Genomic DNA, 11,936 nt, shown 5'->3' with positions numbered 1-11,936 from the left:
GAATTTATAAATGAAGTCACCCACTGAAAAAGTGTTAAATCTATTTTGGCTACTATATTCCTTTACTTCAAACTTAAAAAGTAGAAGCATATTGTTTATTGATGCTTTTAAAAACTACATCCATATACAAATTAGTCTGGAAGTTCTTGAAAATTAATGAACAAGCACTTTTCCACTATTTCATCATTACAGAACTACAACCACCGTTGAAGAAACACTATTAGTAACATTTTGGACAATAAAAAGTATAAAACCAGACTGTTAACAAAGGAACAACAAAATATAAGTTAGAAAATTCATAAATGTACATTTATTCAGGAAATACAATTACTAGAGTCCTTGATATTTCAATGATCATTCCACATAATAAAATATTCACAACACATAGTCTTATAAGTCTACACCAAATCATGCTGACATTCTTTTCAGATAAGCCATAGTCATTTCTTCTATTAAATGCTATAATATCCACTTATATTGTAAACAAAGTACTTGAGCCAAACTATTTAAGTACTTGAGCAAAGTAACTTTCAAAAATTTAGAAGAGGAAGACAACGATTTAAAAAAAAAACACATCTGAATCATCAAACCCCAAAGAATGAGGCCACTGTAACCTAGTGTTATACTAATGGATAAAATGGCCATATTAAGACAGTTTGTAATTATCAATGAAAATATTATTAAATATCATCTGCAATTTTTAAACATGCTTTCTCAAATAACAGACATTTATTTTTGAAAGTTTTAAAGGCAAAGAGGGCAGAAAGGTGACAGACATTAAAAATTTACATTTAAACTACTGGCAGATTTTATTTAAAAAAAGAAAGAAAAAGTTAAGCTGTAGTTACTTCCCCAATAAGGAATGCCAAGTACCTTTTATTCCTAAAGAGATTACTAAGAAATATAACTGACCCTTACATGTGTAGCTATTTAGTAGTAGCTGTAAACTGAATTATTCTGACGCTTCCAAACAGAGTCCAGTGTAATGAGAGCATGTCATAAAGGGGGAGACAAGTGGTCCTCAACCCTAGATATCCTTTAGAACCATTTGGAAAGCTTTGAAAAAATAAGCATCTGGCCCCACCTCAGAGGTTACAATTTAGTTGGTATGGGGTAGGACTCAAGTGTCATTACCTTTTTGAAGGCCTGCAGGGTGTTCTAATATGCAGCTAAGGTTGAGAATCACTGAGTCAACTCATTTTGAAATACCAAGAAAATAAATGGAAACTGGGGAGGGAAAATAACTTATATTTATAATTTATAAATCAAATACCTGTTATTTACTTACTGTGTCTTCGTTATGTTCATAAACCATACATTTGTAAGGTGAAAACTCCCCTCATTTCCTCATTATACTAAACCACTATCATACATCTTTGCCACTGAATGACTGCATTTTTCTATGGTCATGATTTAAAATTCTGGGATACACTATGAAAACTGCATTAAAGAAAATAAACTACTGCTATTCATGCTCAACAGGAGCAAGCAAAACTACTGTATTTGGCTCTTTTAAGCTATCCATATTTTAAAAATTATAAATAAGTGCCAACCCACACAAAGAACAGATTGTGGATTACTGTAGAAGAAACAAAAAATAGCTTACTCAACTTACTAAGTTTCAACACCAAAAAAGATTTAACTTGGCTGAAAGTTCTGAAACAGCTGAGATACTGAACCAGGAAGCTATAATTTATAATGAAATGTTGACACACCCTTAAAAGCTACTGCAGCTGTAGCAATACTAAAATAAGATTTCTTCAGGGTTTACTTACCCTGTAATGCAAGAATACAAGCACAACAATAATATTAGTTTTTATATGCACCAATACCTCTCTTTAATATATAAAGCTCTACAACAAATACCTCTAATAATTTTACATTTAAATTAAGTCCATAATTCTTCTACCCTACTTTGGTCTCAACATTTTAAAAACATCAATTAATTTTGGAAATATACAATTCAACAACATGATCCTATCAATAACAAGCACATTTTGTAGTGGACTAAAGACACATTCAACCATGCAATCCAGTGTTCAATACCTAAAAGATAAATAACAATGCTGATTGATTTTAATTCTGAAATCACTGAAAACTGGAATAATCTTTTTAAGACTCACAGTGCTCACAAACATGCAGAAAAAGATACACATTTCTATTCTTCCTGAAGGAATGTCACAAAATGCCCACTCTTTACACAGGGTTGATAATTATTCTAAAGTCCTTATATATTTCAATCCATTATTTTCTTTCTAGCACCTGTCACTTAAAATTTTTAAAAGCCAAATGTTCCTATAAGTTGTGTCTGAATATGTTCCTTAACTCTTAATTTCTGCCTTTAAAAAGACTTCAGTCACAGTCATCCACTAATAGCTGCCTTTCAGTAAAACAGTGACATCCAGTGGACAAATGAAAGTATCTCAGAATTCTCATCATTATATTTCAATCATAAGAATCACGACTTTAATCCAACAATTTTAATGTGAATGAGTTCTTACTCATTTTCACAAAGTGTATACAGATTCTTATGAAATGCATTCACATCATAACTTCTATATATCTTAAAACATATCTTTCTTTTTCTTACTTAGTATCAATTCTTTAAATTGAGCTATAACTCTTGAGGCTGGTGAGGTTAAAGGTATTATTTTTTCTCCTTTGCTATATCCCATCACAAACTAACTGGCTTATCTCTAGGAATGGAAGGATGAAAAATAAGATATATTTAAATAACAATGAATAGCATTAAAAAAATTTGCAAAAGAAACTTAAACCTTTTTTGCATTTGTAATTTATGATATAGTTGAATATAAACAGAAAGATGTAATCAGTAATGCAAACAATCAAATTACATTCTCTTGCCTCACTGCTCAAATATTATGAAAGAATACATATTTTAGCAATGATTGTATCAGTGTTTAAAAACTTTTATAAATCAGTACAAACAAATATTCATTATATATTATGTTTAAATAAAAGTAAAAAACTTTCACTGTGCTAAGTTATAATTTACCATTGATTATATTGTGTGTTTCAAATACAAAACGCAGCAGTGATGTTAACAATGAATTGATAGTGTAATGAGCTGCTGAGACTGTTACGTGTAATTTCCTGGAAAAGCATAAAGAAATGTTACAGGTTTAAAAAAAAAAAGAATGGAGAACTGTTCTTTTTAAATAAGCAAATAAAGAAAACCTTTTTTCCTAAAAAAAGATTTAAGAATGTAAAAGTACATTTTAATATTAAAAAAGCATTTTTAAAAATCTATAACAACTTTATGACAAAATCTGCATTTGTTGAAAAAGGCCTGTAAAAACAGCAGGACAGAACTGCCCTCATTACCTTTTTACTTTTTCTAGTCAGAAAAAAGTGTATGCATCTCTGGAACCATAAATGATGTTAAAATAGGTATTTATAAAATGGCAAGGAGGATTTCATGGGAAGTTTGTTGTTTTTACAATCATTGGCATTGTGGCCATCAGTAGGTCACAAGTAAAACTTCTCTAGCAAAAGCAAAATGGAATAGAAAGGTTTTAACTGCATTAGGTCTGTTGCCTGCGTTTTGCTGATCGCATTTTTTCAAAGCGTGATTCCATTTCTTCCAAGACCTTGGGTGTGTACCGCACTACTAATTTAACCTTTCCTTGAGCTGCTTTCAGCAGTTCTACAGCTTTTTCATGATGCTCTCCTTCAACACTCTATGAAAAAACAAACCACAGACAGAAACACAATTAATATCTATGTTTTGTATGTTAACTCAAAATGAAAAATGTTTAAAACACATACAAGTAAAAAAATTTGAATGTTATAGCATTTCAAACTATAAACCTATGAAACAGTCCTGCTTTGTCACTTTATTTTTTTTTTATTTTTATTTTTTTGCTTTGTCACTTTAATCAGTGTAAAACTGTCTGCTAAATCATACTCTGTCTGCAGTCCAGGAACCGGTTTTTAAGTTCCAAATGCCTAGCATATCAACCTACATGCCCTATTATTTCACTAGGTCAGAAGTAAATCAAGCAATTGCCATTTGATAACGTTAAACTGAGGAGAGGCTTTCAATTCAATGTACTACCTTAACTACTAAAAAGCTTAGTAGCTTCATAAAAATCACACTAAGCACTGCTAATTTACACTGGAAAGAAGCAAAACACACACAAAGTGCTTCAAAAAGTATCACTTCACTAAAGAGCAGTGCCTAAGAGTCTTCCAAGGGGTTTCTAAACTACAAAGCTTCTTGGTCTTTCCCTGCATGTTCCGTTTCTGACTTTCCGGTAAAGAATCTGCCTGCAATGCAGGAGACCTGGGTTCGATCCCTGGGTTGGGAAGATCTCCTGGAGAAGGGCATGGCCACCCACTCCAGTATTCTTGCCTGGAGAATCCCCATGGACAGAGGAGTGTGGCAGGCTACAGTCCATGGGGTCACAGTCGGGCACAACTGTTTCTATAACTCAAATACACCCCCAAGTGGTCAAGTAGAAATAAAATGCATCCCTACCACTCCATTAACAGAAAGGAGCTGATCTCCTCGCTTGAGGCCCCCATGTCTATCAGCAATTCCACCTGGAATTATTCGAGAGATATAGATTGGAGAGTTTTGCTCTTTGCCTCCCATAATATTGAACCCAAGGCCTTCTTCTGTTTTTGGTAGCTCAACAACTCGAGGATGAGAATGCCCTTCGCTGGCAGCAAACGCAGCAACAGTAGCCTGAAAGAAAATTTTATATATTTAAAAAAATAGGACCTTTGTTTACTTCACTCTTTTGTCCCTTTTTAAAAACCACTTTTTCTTCTTTCTTTTTTAAATTATGAGGGTATGGTAACACATTTACAGCAGATTTGAAAAATATGGAACCAGGTTACACACAGTCTCACTATATATTTTTTAAGTAGATTAAGATTTTTAGTTGAAGTTTCAATATCAAACTCTCAAAAATTAACAGAATGATAGAAAAGTAGGAGATAGTAGACCTGAAAAGCACTATGAATGAACATAATTAAGATTTATACAATTTTCACACAATAGCAGAATATAAATTCTATTCAAGTTCCCATAGACTATAAACTAGTAGACAACTGAAACATATCCAGGGACATAAAACAAAATACAAAAATTTCATGGTCTAAAGGTACTGAAATCGTAAGAGTGTGTTCTCTTATCACTGTGGTATCACAGTGATACTGATAATTAGAAATCAGTATCAAATTAGAAACCACTTTTGAAGTAAGTATTTTTGAAGTCTGAATGTCCACAAATTCACTGACAGAGAAGGTAAGCTAAGCAGATAGTGTTTTTAAGAGGACGCTGGAAAGCTTCCTCTGGGATTACGCAGTGTTGAGGTCGTTCAGGTCACTCCCGGTCCCGCCCGTGCCCAGGACTGCTGTGCCGTGCGTGGCAAGCAGGCCTCGCCGGGGAAGAACTGTGCACGCTAACAGGGAGAAGCCTCTCCTCGCAGGCCGCCACCCCCGGGGCTGGTCGGCCTGGTACGCTCAGGGGTGTGGGCTGGCACACCCGTGTGTGACCTGAACGCAGCAGGTTTCCTTTCATGCAGCCACTCCGGCTGCGGTGCTATTCGCACTGTGTATGAACCCGTAGGGAGTCGCATCTTTCAAATCTAGACCAACTCAGAGGAGTGCTAACACAAAGCTGAGAATGCGGGTTTCAGTTTGCTTTTAAATGTAATTAAGTAATCTGGTACTATTTTTTTGTGTATTAGATCAGGGTATATGAGAAACATGGGAAGGAAGAGAGAAAATCAAGATTTGCTGAATACTCTAAGCTCTTAAAGAGGCTTCATTTTATAGATAATGAAACTAAGGCTCAGAAGTTCAGGAGGCTGTGAAAGTGAGGAATTAAACCCAAGTTTTAATTGTTTTTTTCCCACTCGGTCAAACAATACCCACATGACTCAACAGAGAATCCAATATTGCCTTTTGTGAATCAGTTAACTATCAATGAATAGTTACCTGCTAATGACTAGTTTCAGTATAAGTCACCTACTACTGACAGTAACTTATTCTAACCACATATGATGAGATGGCTAGACAGCATCATGGTTTCAAAGGACATGAATCTGAGTAAACTCCAGGAGATTGAGGAGGACAGAGAAGCCTGGCATGTTACAGTCCATGGGGTTGTAAAGAGTCAGACACAACTGAGCGACTGAACCACCACCACCACAGATGATGGACAGAGATCAGTGCTTGAATTATTTGAGGAAAACACTGGTACAGAAAAATACATAAAACCTGCTCCCTGTAGCTCTGAGGAGGTAACCGCTATTTGTAGAGTTAAGGTTAAGTGAATGGCAACATAGGGGAGTACCTCAGATCTACCATTTACTATTTGTGTGATTTGAAGCAAGTAATCGAATTTGATGCTTCCTCACCAACAAAATGAGACAAACAATCCATACCTCAGAATTTTGATGAATATTTACATAATGATACATATATTACCTGGTCCCATCACCTCATGGGAAATGATGGGGAGACAGTGGAAACAGTGTCAGACTTTTTTTGGGCTCCAAAATCACTGCAGATGGTGACTGCAGCCATGAAATTAAAAGACGCTTACTCCCCTGAAGGAAAGTTATGACCAAACTAGATAGCATATTAAAAGTCAGAGACATTACTTTGCCAACCAAGGTCCGTCTGGTCAAGGCTGTGGTTTCTCCAGTGGTCATATATGGATGAGAGAGTTGAACTGTGAAGAAAACTGAGCGCCAAAAAATTGATGCTTTTGAACTTTGGTGTTGGAGAAGACTCTTGAGAGTCCCTTGGGCTGCAAGAAGATTCAACCAGTCCATCCTGAAGGAGATCAGTCCTGGGTGTTCATTGGAAGGACTGATGCTGAAGCTGAAACTCCAATGCTTTGGCCACCTCATGCAAAGAGTTGACTCATTGGAAAAGACCCTGATGCTGGGAGGGATTGGGGTCAGGAGGAGAAGGGGACGACAGATGATGAGATGGCTGGATGGCATCACCGACTTGATGGGCATGAGTCTGAGTAAACTCCAGGAGTTTGTGATGGACAGGGAGGCCTGGCTTGCTGCAATTCATGGGGTCGCAAAGAGTTGGACATGACTGAGAGACTGAACTTCAGAACTGATACCTACAGCAACTGATACCTACAGCAACTGATACCTACAGCAACCACACATTATATATATGTATTATTTGTGTGCAAATATATTTTAATGTATCATCTAGACTGCATAAAATGTGTTTTGTAAAGCCAATTAAAAAGTCCTGCTTTTCAGTAATTGAGTTTAGTGTGGTTTGAAAGGCACTATTTGTTAGTTTTTAAAATAAGTCTATTATGAAACTAATAACTTCACATTTTAAACCTCTAATTTGTGATGAATCCTCTCACTTTCAGTAAATGAAAAAAATGTACCTTCGCAGTTGCATTAGCTCTCACTTCAGGACTGCTACTGATGTCCACAGTCTCATAGACATGTTCATATACCTGCAAAACCCAAAGTTATCACTGTGATTTTAAATCTCAAAATATAACACGCTTGAGTTCTTTTTAAAGTTAATGAATGTGTCAAAATTTCAGAAAAAGTTATGCATCTTTGTACCACGTTTTTCTGTTAGAAATTCCAAAAATGAGAAGGGTGGGTTCTAAAGTTAACTTTAAGAAACTACAAACCCAAATTGCAGAATGTTATCTTACCCTAAATAACGCAAGCTTATAATCAATTTTAATCCCATTTACTTACCTCTCTTACAGCATTGCAGAATTCACTCTGAAGGACTCTTTGTAGAGCCTGAAGTTTCTGTGGTGGTACTTCTCCACTTCTTTGCAGTTTTTCCAACAATTCAATTGCTCTACAAATATCTAGAGTTAAACAAACACACACCGATAGATAATTTTCTCTAAATGCCTCTGTAACAGCGCAGCATTAGGATTTATTCCTCAATGGCTAACAAAAAATATATAGAACACAGAGGAAAAAAAAGCCTAAGAGTATGAACTTGTGTGTATGGGGGTTCATGTATGGAGGGTGGGAATGTAAAGCCTGAGAAGAATGTTAAATTTTACAGCAGATTAGGAAGAAAAACTGATGCTGAACATGCATAAAATCTGAAAAACCATATCTTTAAGAGACACAGGAAAACAAAAATATAAAGTCCTAAACGTCACAGGAAAGAACTGGAGTTCAAATGTGACAGACACACGAACACGGTAGTACTTCAGAAAAGCTGACAGCATTATCAGAAGCTACTTAGTCAATAAAAATTTACCTACCACCAATAGTAACCGAAGTGCTGAGCAGTATAAAACGCCACGTGCTAATGAAGGCACTATTTCCCAAAAGAAAACTTAATATATATGTACATACAAAAACTCTTCAATAACATGTGCAGTTAGTTACTGACAGCAACACAATTTAAAACAATGCTACAAATGAGTAAAATTAACTGGTCTCCTTTCAACTTAGGATCACCACACAGTGTTTTAATTAAGACAAGTTCAGTCAAATACATGTTTACAAAATACAAAGCAATTAGTTTGTGAGTCTGCTATCAGTAACAGCTGGGTGATCTTGGGCAAGTAACTTAAACTTCTTGTGTCTGTTTTCCACTATAAAATGGAAATAACAGTATCTCCTTTATAAGAATTACATGACCAATGAAACAAAAAAACATGGTAAGGGCCTGGCATGTGGCAAGCATAAATGTTATGTTACATTAGCACCAATTAATAAGAAACATTAAGATGTTCTACACTTTTATAGACATATATTAAGCCTGTTAGGCAGTTCTCATTGGGCAGTGTCAGGAAAAGTGTTTTACAAATTAGGAAACTTTTACAAGATTCATTATGTTTCATACTATTTCTCCCCTGATTTTTTTTTAACAGTGTTTGTACCACAGGGGGCTAGAGTACTTATTATTCTAAAGTTCCTTCCCTCCTTTTGTATTAAGTGGAAGAAATTCCAAATTTTCTATTATACTAGAGGATTGGAACTTTTCTCTTTATAGAATCAGTATGGCTGTCTTTGTTTGCAACTGGAAAATTAGGAATAAATGTAGTGAAGCAAGAAGTAGATTTTTCAATTTCAGGTAATAGAAGCTCACTGCTGATAAGTCACTTCAGTCGCGTCTGACTCTGTGCAACCCAATAGACGGCAGCCCACCAGGCTCCCCGATCCCTGTGAGACTCCAGGCAAGAACACTGGAGTGGATTGCCATTTCCTTCTCCAACGCATGCAAGTGAAAAGTGAAAGTGAAGTCGCTCAATCGTGTCTGATTCTTCACTACCCCATGGACTGCAGCCTACTAGGCTCATCCATCCATGGGATTTTCCAGGCAAGAGTACTGGAGTGGGGTGCCATTGCCTTCTCCGAATAGAAGCTTAAACTGATGTTAATCCAATGCAGTGGAAAAAAACTTTCCCCAGTCTCATCTCCCACCATCAGAATAACTGGTGAATGGGGAGTGCTGGTTCATCAAATATTCTGACCTACAAAATTATAATATACAAGCTATATGAAAATTTCCAACTAACAAAAAATTGAAAAAGTAAAATAGTCTTTACCAAACCTAAACTGTACCCAGTATGTTCTCAAATGTGTTCCACTAAATCTTGTTTCAATGTCTTTGAAGGCATTCAGGATCTTGATCATATGAACTAATTTTATACTATAGGATTGCTGGGAGAGCTTCTTAATAGAATCTGTTAAACAGAATGCTAAGTCAGAATCAGAGTGGATTTAATCTTTCTTATCCTACTAAATGGCATCCACTAATAGCTTATCCTCAGGTTCTAAGCACTCTTACTGTGCAACTGAAATGAACTCTGAAACAGGAGAAAACAAAAGTCATGACTACCAAAACTAAATGCCAGAGGTGAAGCTTCACATTTTGTACTGCACTTAACAATACAAAAGACTGCCAACATGCTAGAATTCTACAACTAGTTTTCAAAGAAAAACACCTACTCCAGTTAACACCAGACAAATCTGTTCCCATCTACAAAGCACAGTGTCATTGTGCTTGGAAGAACATGTCACAGCCTTAGGCCTAACTTAGCAAATCTTCCCAGAGTAAGCTGCTACTCTGTCAAAACGATACTTTAATTAATGGTCTGGTGGGCTGGAGGAAAACATTACTTAAAAGAGACTTACAAATAGTGAATACCACAAGGAATAAATAATGTTAAGTGTGCATGGGTCTGTGTAAAGGTATGAGGAAAGACTCCAAAATTCAATTCTAAAAATGTACCTCTTTTTAGAGCAGAAGCTACTTAAATATTCAGGCTGTAAAAGCAAATGTTAATATTTACAAGATACTGTCCATCTCCATCTTATACTTTGTTTACTACTAGCACTCGAAATGTCTAGTTTTACTTTTTGACTCTTACTGATGACTTCTAATACAGGTGTCAAGAGTATACTTGAAATTATATGAAATAAGGAATTTGGGGAATAATACAATGCTAAAAAACTGCAACAGTACGCTTTTAGGCTCATAGTCTTTTACTTCACTGGCTTTTCGGTTTTTAATTACTTAGCAGAACTTGACAGCCTGCTCTAAAAAGCAAGCAATCAACCAGTTAGCAATCTTAGGATTTGTAATGAAGACTGCTGCTGCACTTTAACGTAATTTACAATTACTATTCTTTCTAGTTATGCAACCTTCTTTCCAGGACCACAGCAGAAGGACTGTTTATAAAGCAACCTCTCCGTACCCGGAGGGGCACCACAGTCAGGAAATACCCCCAATATGTATACAAGCGAGGTTGTGGTGGAAGTAATGATGGCATTTGTGCCTAAATGAGAGGAGATTTGGTGGGAACGCGCTGCGTGTCCCGGCTGGGTGAGTGAAGGCGGGGACACAGGGTATGAACGCGTCAATACGGGCAGGGCGGGTAGTCTGCCCAAACTGGGCGTGGGATATTTGCTCAGCTTGACACGTCTCTGAACGCAAAGTAGGCCGTGCCAACCCAGGGAGCGCATATACAGTGTGTGTCTGAGAATGCAGACAGGTGGTGGTGTACTATGGTGTACTCCGGGACAGTCCATGTGAACACAAAGCGGGTCTCAGGATCAGTCAAGAGCGTCCAGCCCCCTCCCCAGGCCCGGCGCATCGACATCTGTGGCCACAGGCGCCAGAGCGAGGGAAAGCCTGGTTCGGGGTCTTGGAGCTTGGCCCACTCGCCCCCTTGGACGACAAGGCACTCCCCTACCTCCTCCGCCCACGTCGGTCCCAGGCTCGGCCCCACTCACCCCTCTCCAGCCGCACGGGTTCCCCTAGGGCCGCCATCTTCTCCCTCTGCCTGCAGACCCACAGGAAGTGACGACAGAGGGGCTGCGGTGGAGGGGCGGAGCCTAGCGGAGCCGGGAGCAGGGCCGTCCAGTATCGCGAGAGCGGGAGAGGTGGCTCTGGGCCTCGTCGACTCTTCCCGAGGTAGAGAGTGTGTGGGTAGTGGGCTTCCCAGGCCAGTCTTGTGCTGCACTTCAGCAGTCTCAAGATTCTGAAATCCCTCGGCCAGGTATAGTTGAAAAGAGTCCCTTTCCCGGCTCTTGCCCCATTCCTGGGGATTCGAGCCATATTCTTTTCCCTTGGCACCCTTGGTTTCACAAAGTAGAGTCTGGACTCTAGTTCCAGCTTGACTGTTCGGGGCTCTGTGAGCTTGGAGTGCTCACTTATCGTTTCTTTTGGCCTCAGTTTATCCCTCTGTCCTACATAGGAGTTCTGTGTCTGAGTTCTTAACATTCTTAAGCAATGAGATTGGGTTGTGGTTAGTTGCTCAGTCCTGTTCAACTCTTTGCAATTCCATGGACTGTAGTCGACCAGGTTCCTCTGTCCATGGGATTTTCCAGTCAAGAATACTGGAGTGGGTTGCCATTTCTTTCTCCAGGGGATCTCCTCCACCCAGGGATGGAACCTGCAGCTTCCTGCATTGGCAGTTGGATTCT

The 11,936-nt window shown here is 37.9% G+C and overlaps 1 protein-coding gene across 1 annotated transcript; it reads right to left on the bottom strand.

The window, feature by feature from the left end:
* Positions 1 to 283: 283 nt before the first annotated feature.
* LIN7C (lin-7 homolog C, crumbs cell polarity complex component) lies at positions 284 to 11,335 on the bottom strand. Its single transcript, XM_065944238.1, has 5 exons — positions 11,244 to 11,335; positions 7,731 to 7,849; positions 7,403 to 7,474; positions 4,502 to 4,711; positions 284 to 3,701 (listed from the first exon to the last, which is right to left on the bottom strand). Exons 1-5 carry the CDS (start codon positions 11,278 to 11,280, stop codon positions 3,546 to 3,548), a joined length of 594 nt encoding a protein of 197 aa, XP_065800310.1. The 5' UTR covers positions 11,281 to 11,335; the 3' UTR covers positions 284 to 3,545.
* Positions 11,336 to 11,936: the final 601 nt, after the last annotated feature.

This window comes from Muntiacus reevesi, chromosome 9 (genome assembly GCF_963930625.1).
Source record: "Muntiacus reevesi chromosome 9, mMunRee1.1, whole genome shotgun sequence".
Classification (NCBI taxonomy): domain Eukaryota; kingdom Metazoa; phylum Chordata; class Mammalia; order Artiodactyla; family Cervidae; genus Muntiacus; species Muntiacus reevesi.
This window is presented reverse-complemented; position numbering and strand designations above follow the sequence as displayed.

Bases quoted from the DNA above. Each gene is read 5' to 3' on its own strand.
- LIN7C (XM_065944238.1), bottom strand. From the start codon at position 11,280: ATGGCGGCCCTAGGGGAACCCGTGCGGCTGGAGAGGG. The intron at 7,850-11,243 runs GTGAGTGGGGCC...GTTTAACTCTAG, and splicing joins ACCCGTGCGGCTGGAGAGGG to ATATTTGTAGAGCAATTGAA. The intron at 7,475-7,730 runs GTAAGTAAATGG...TGGGTTTTGCAG, and splicing joins TCTGCAATGCTGTAAGAGAG to GTATATGAACATGTCTATGA.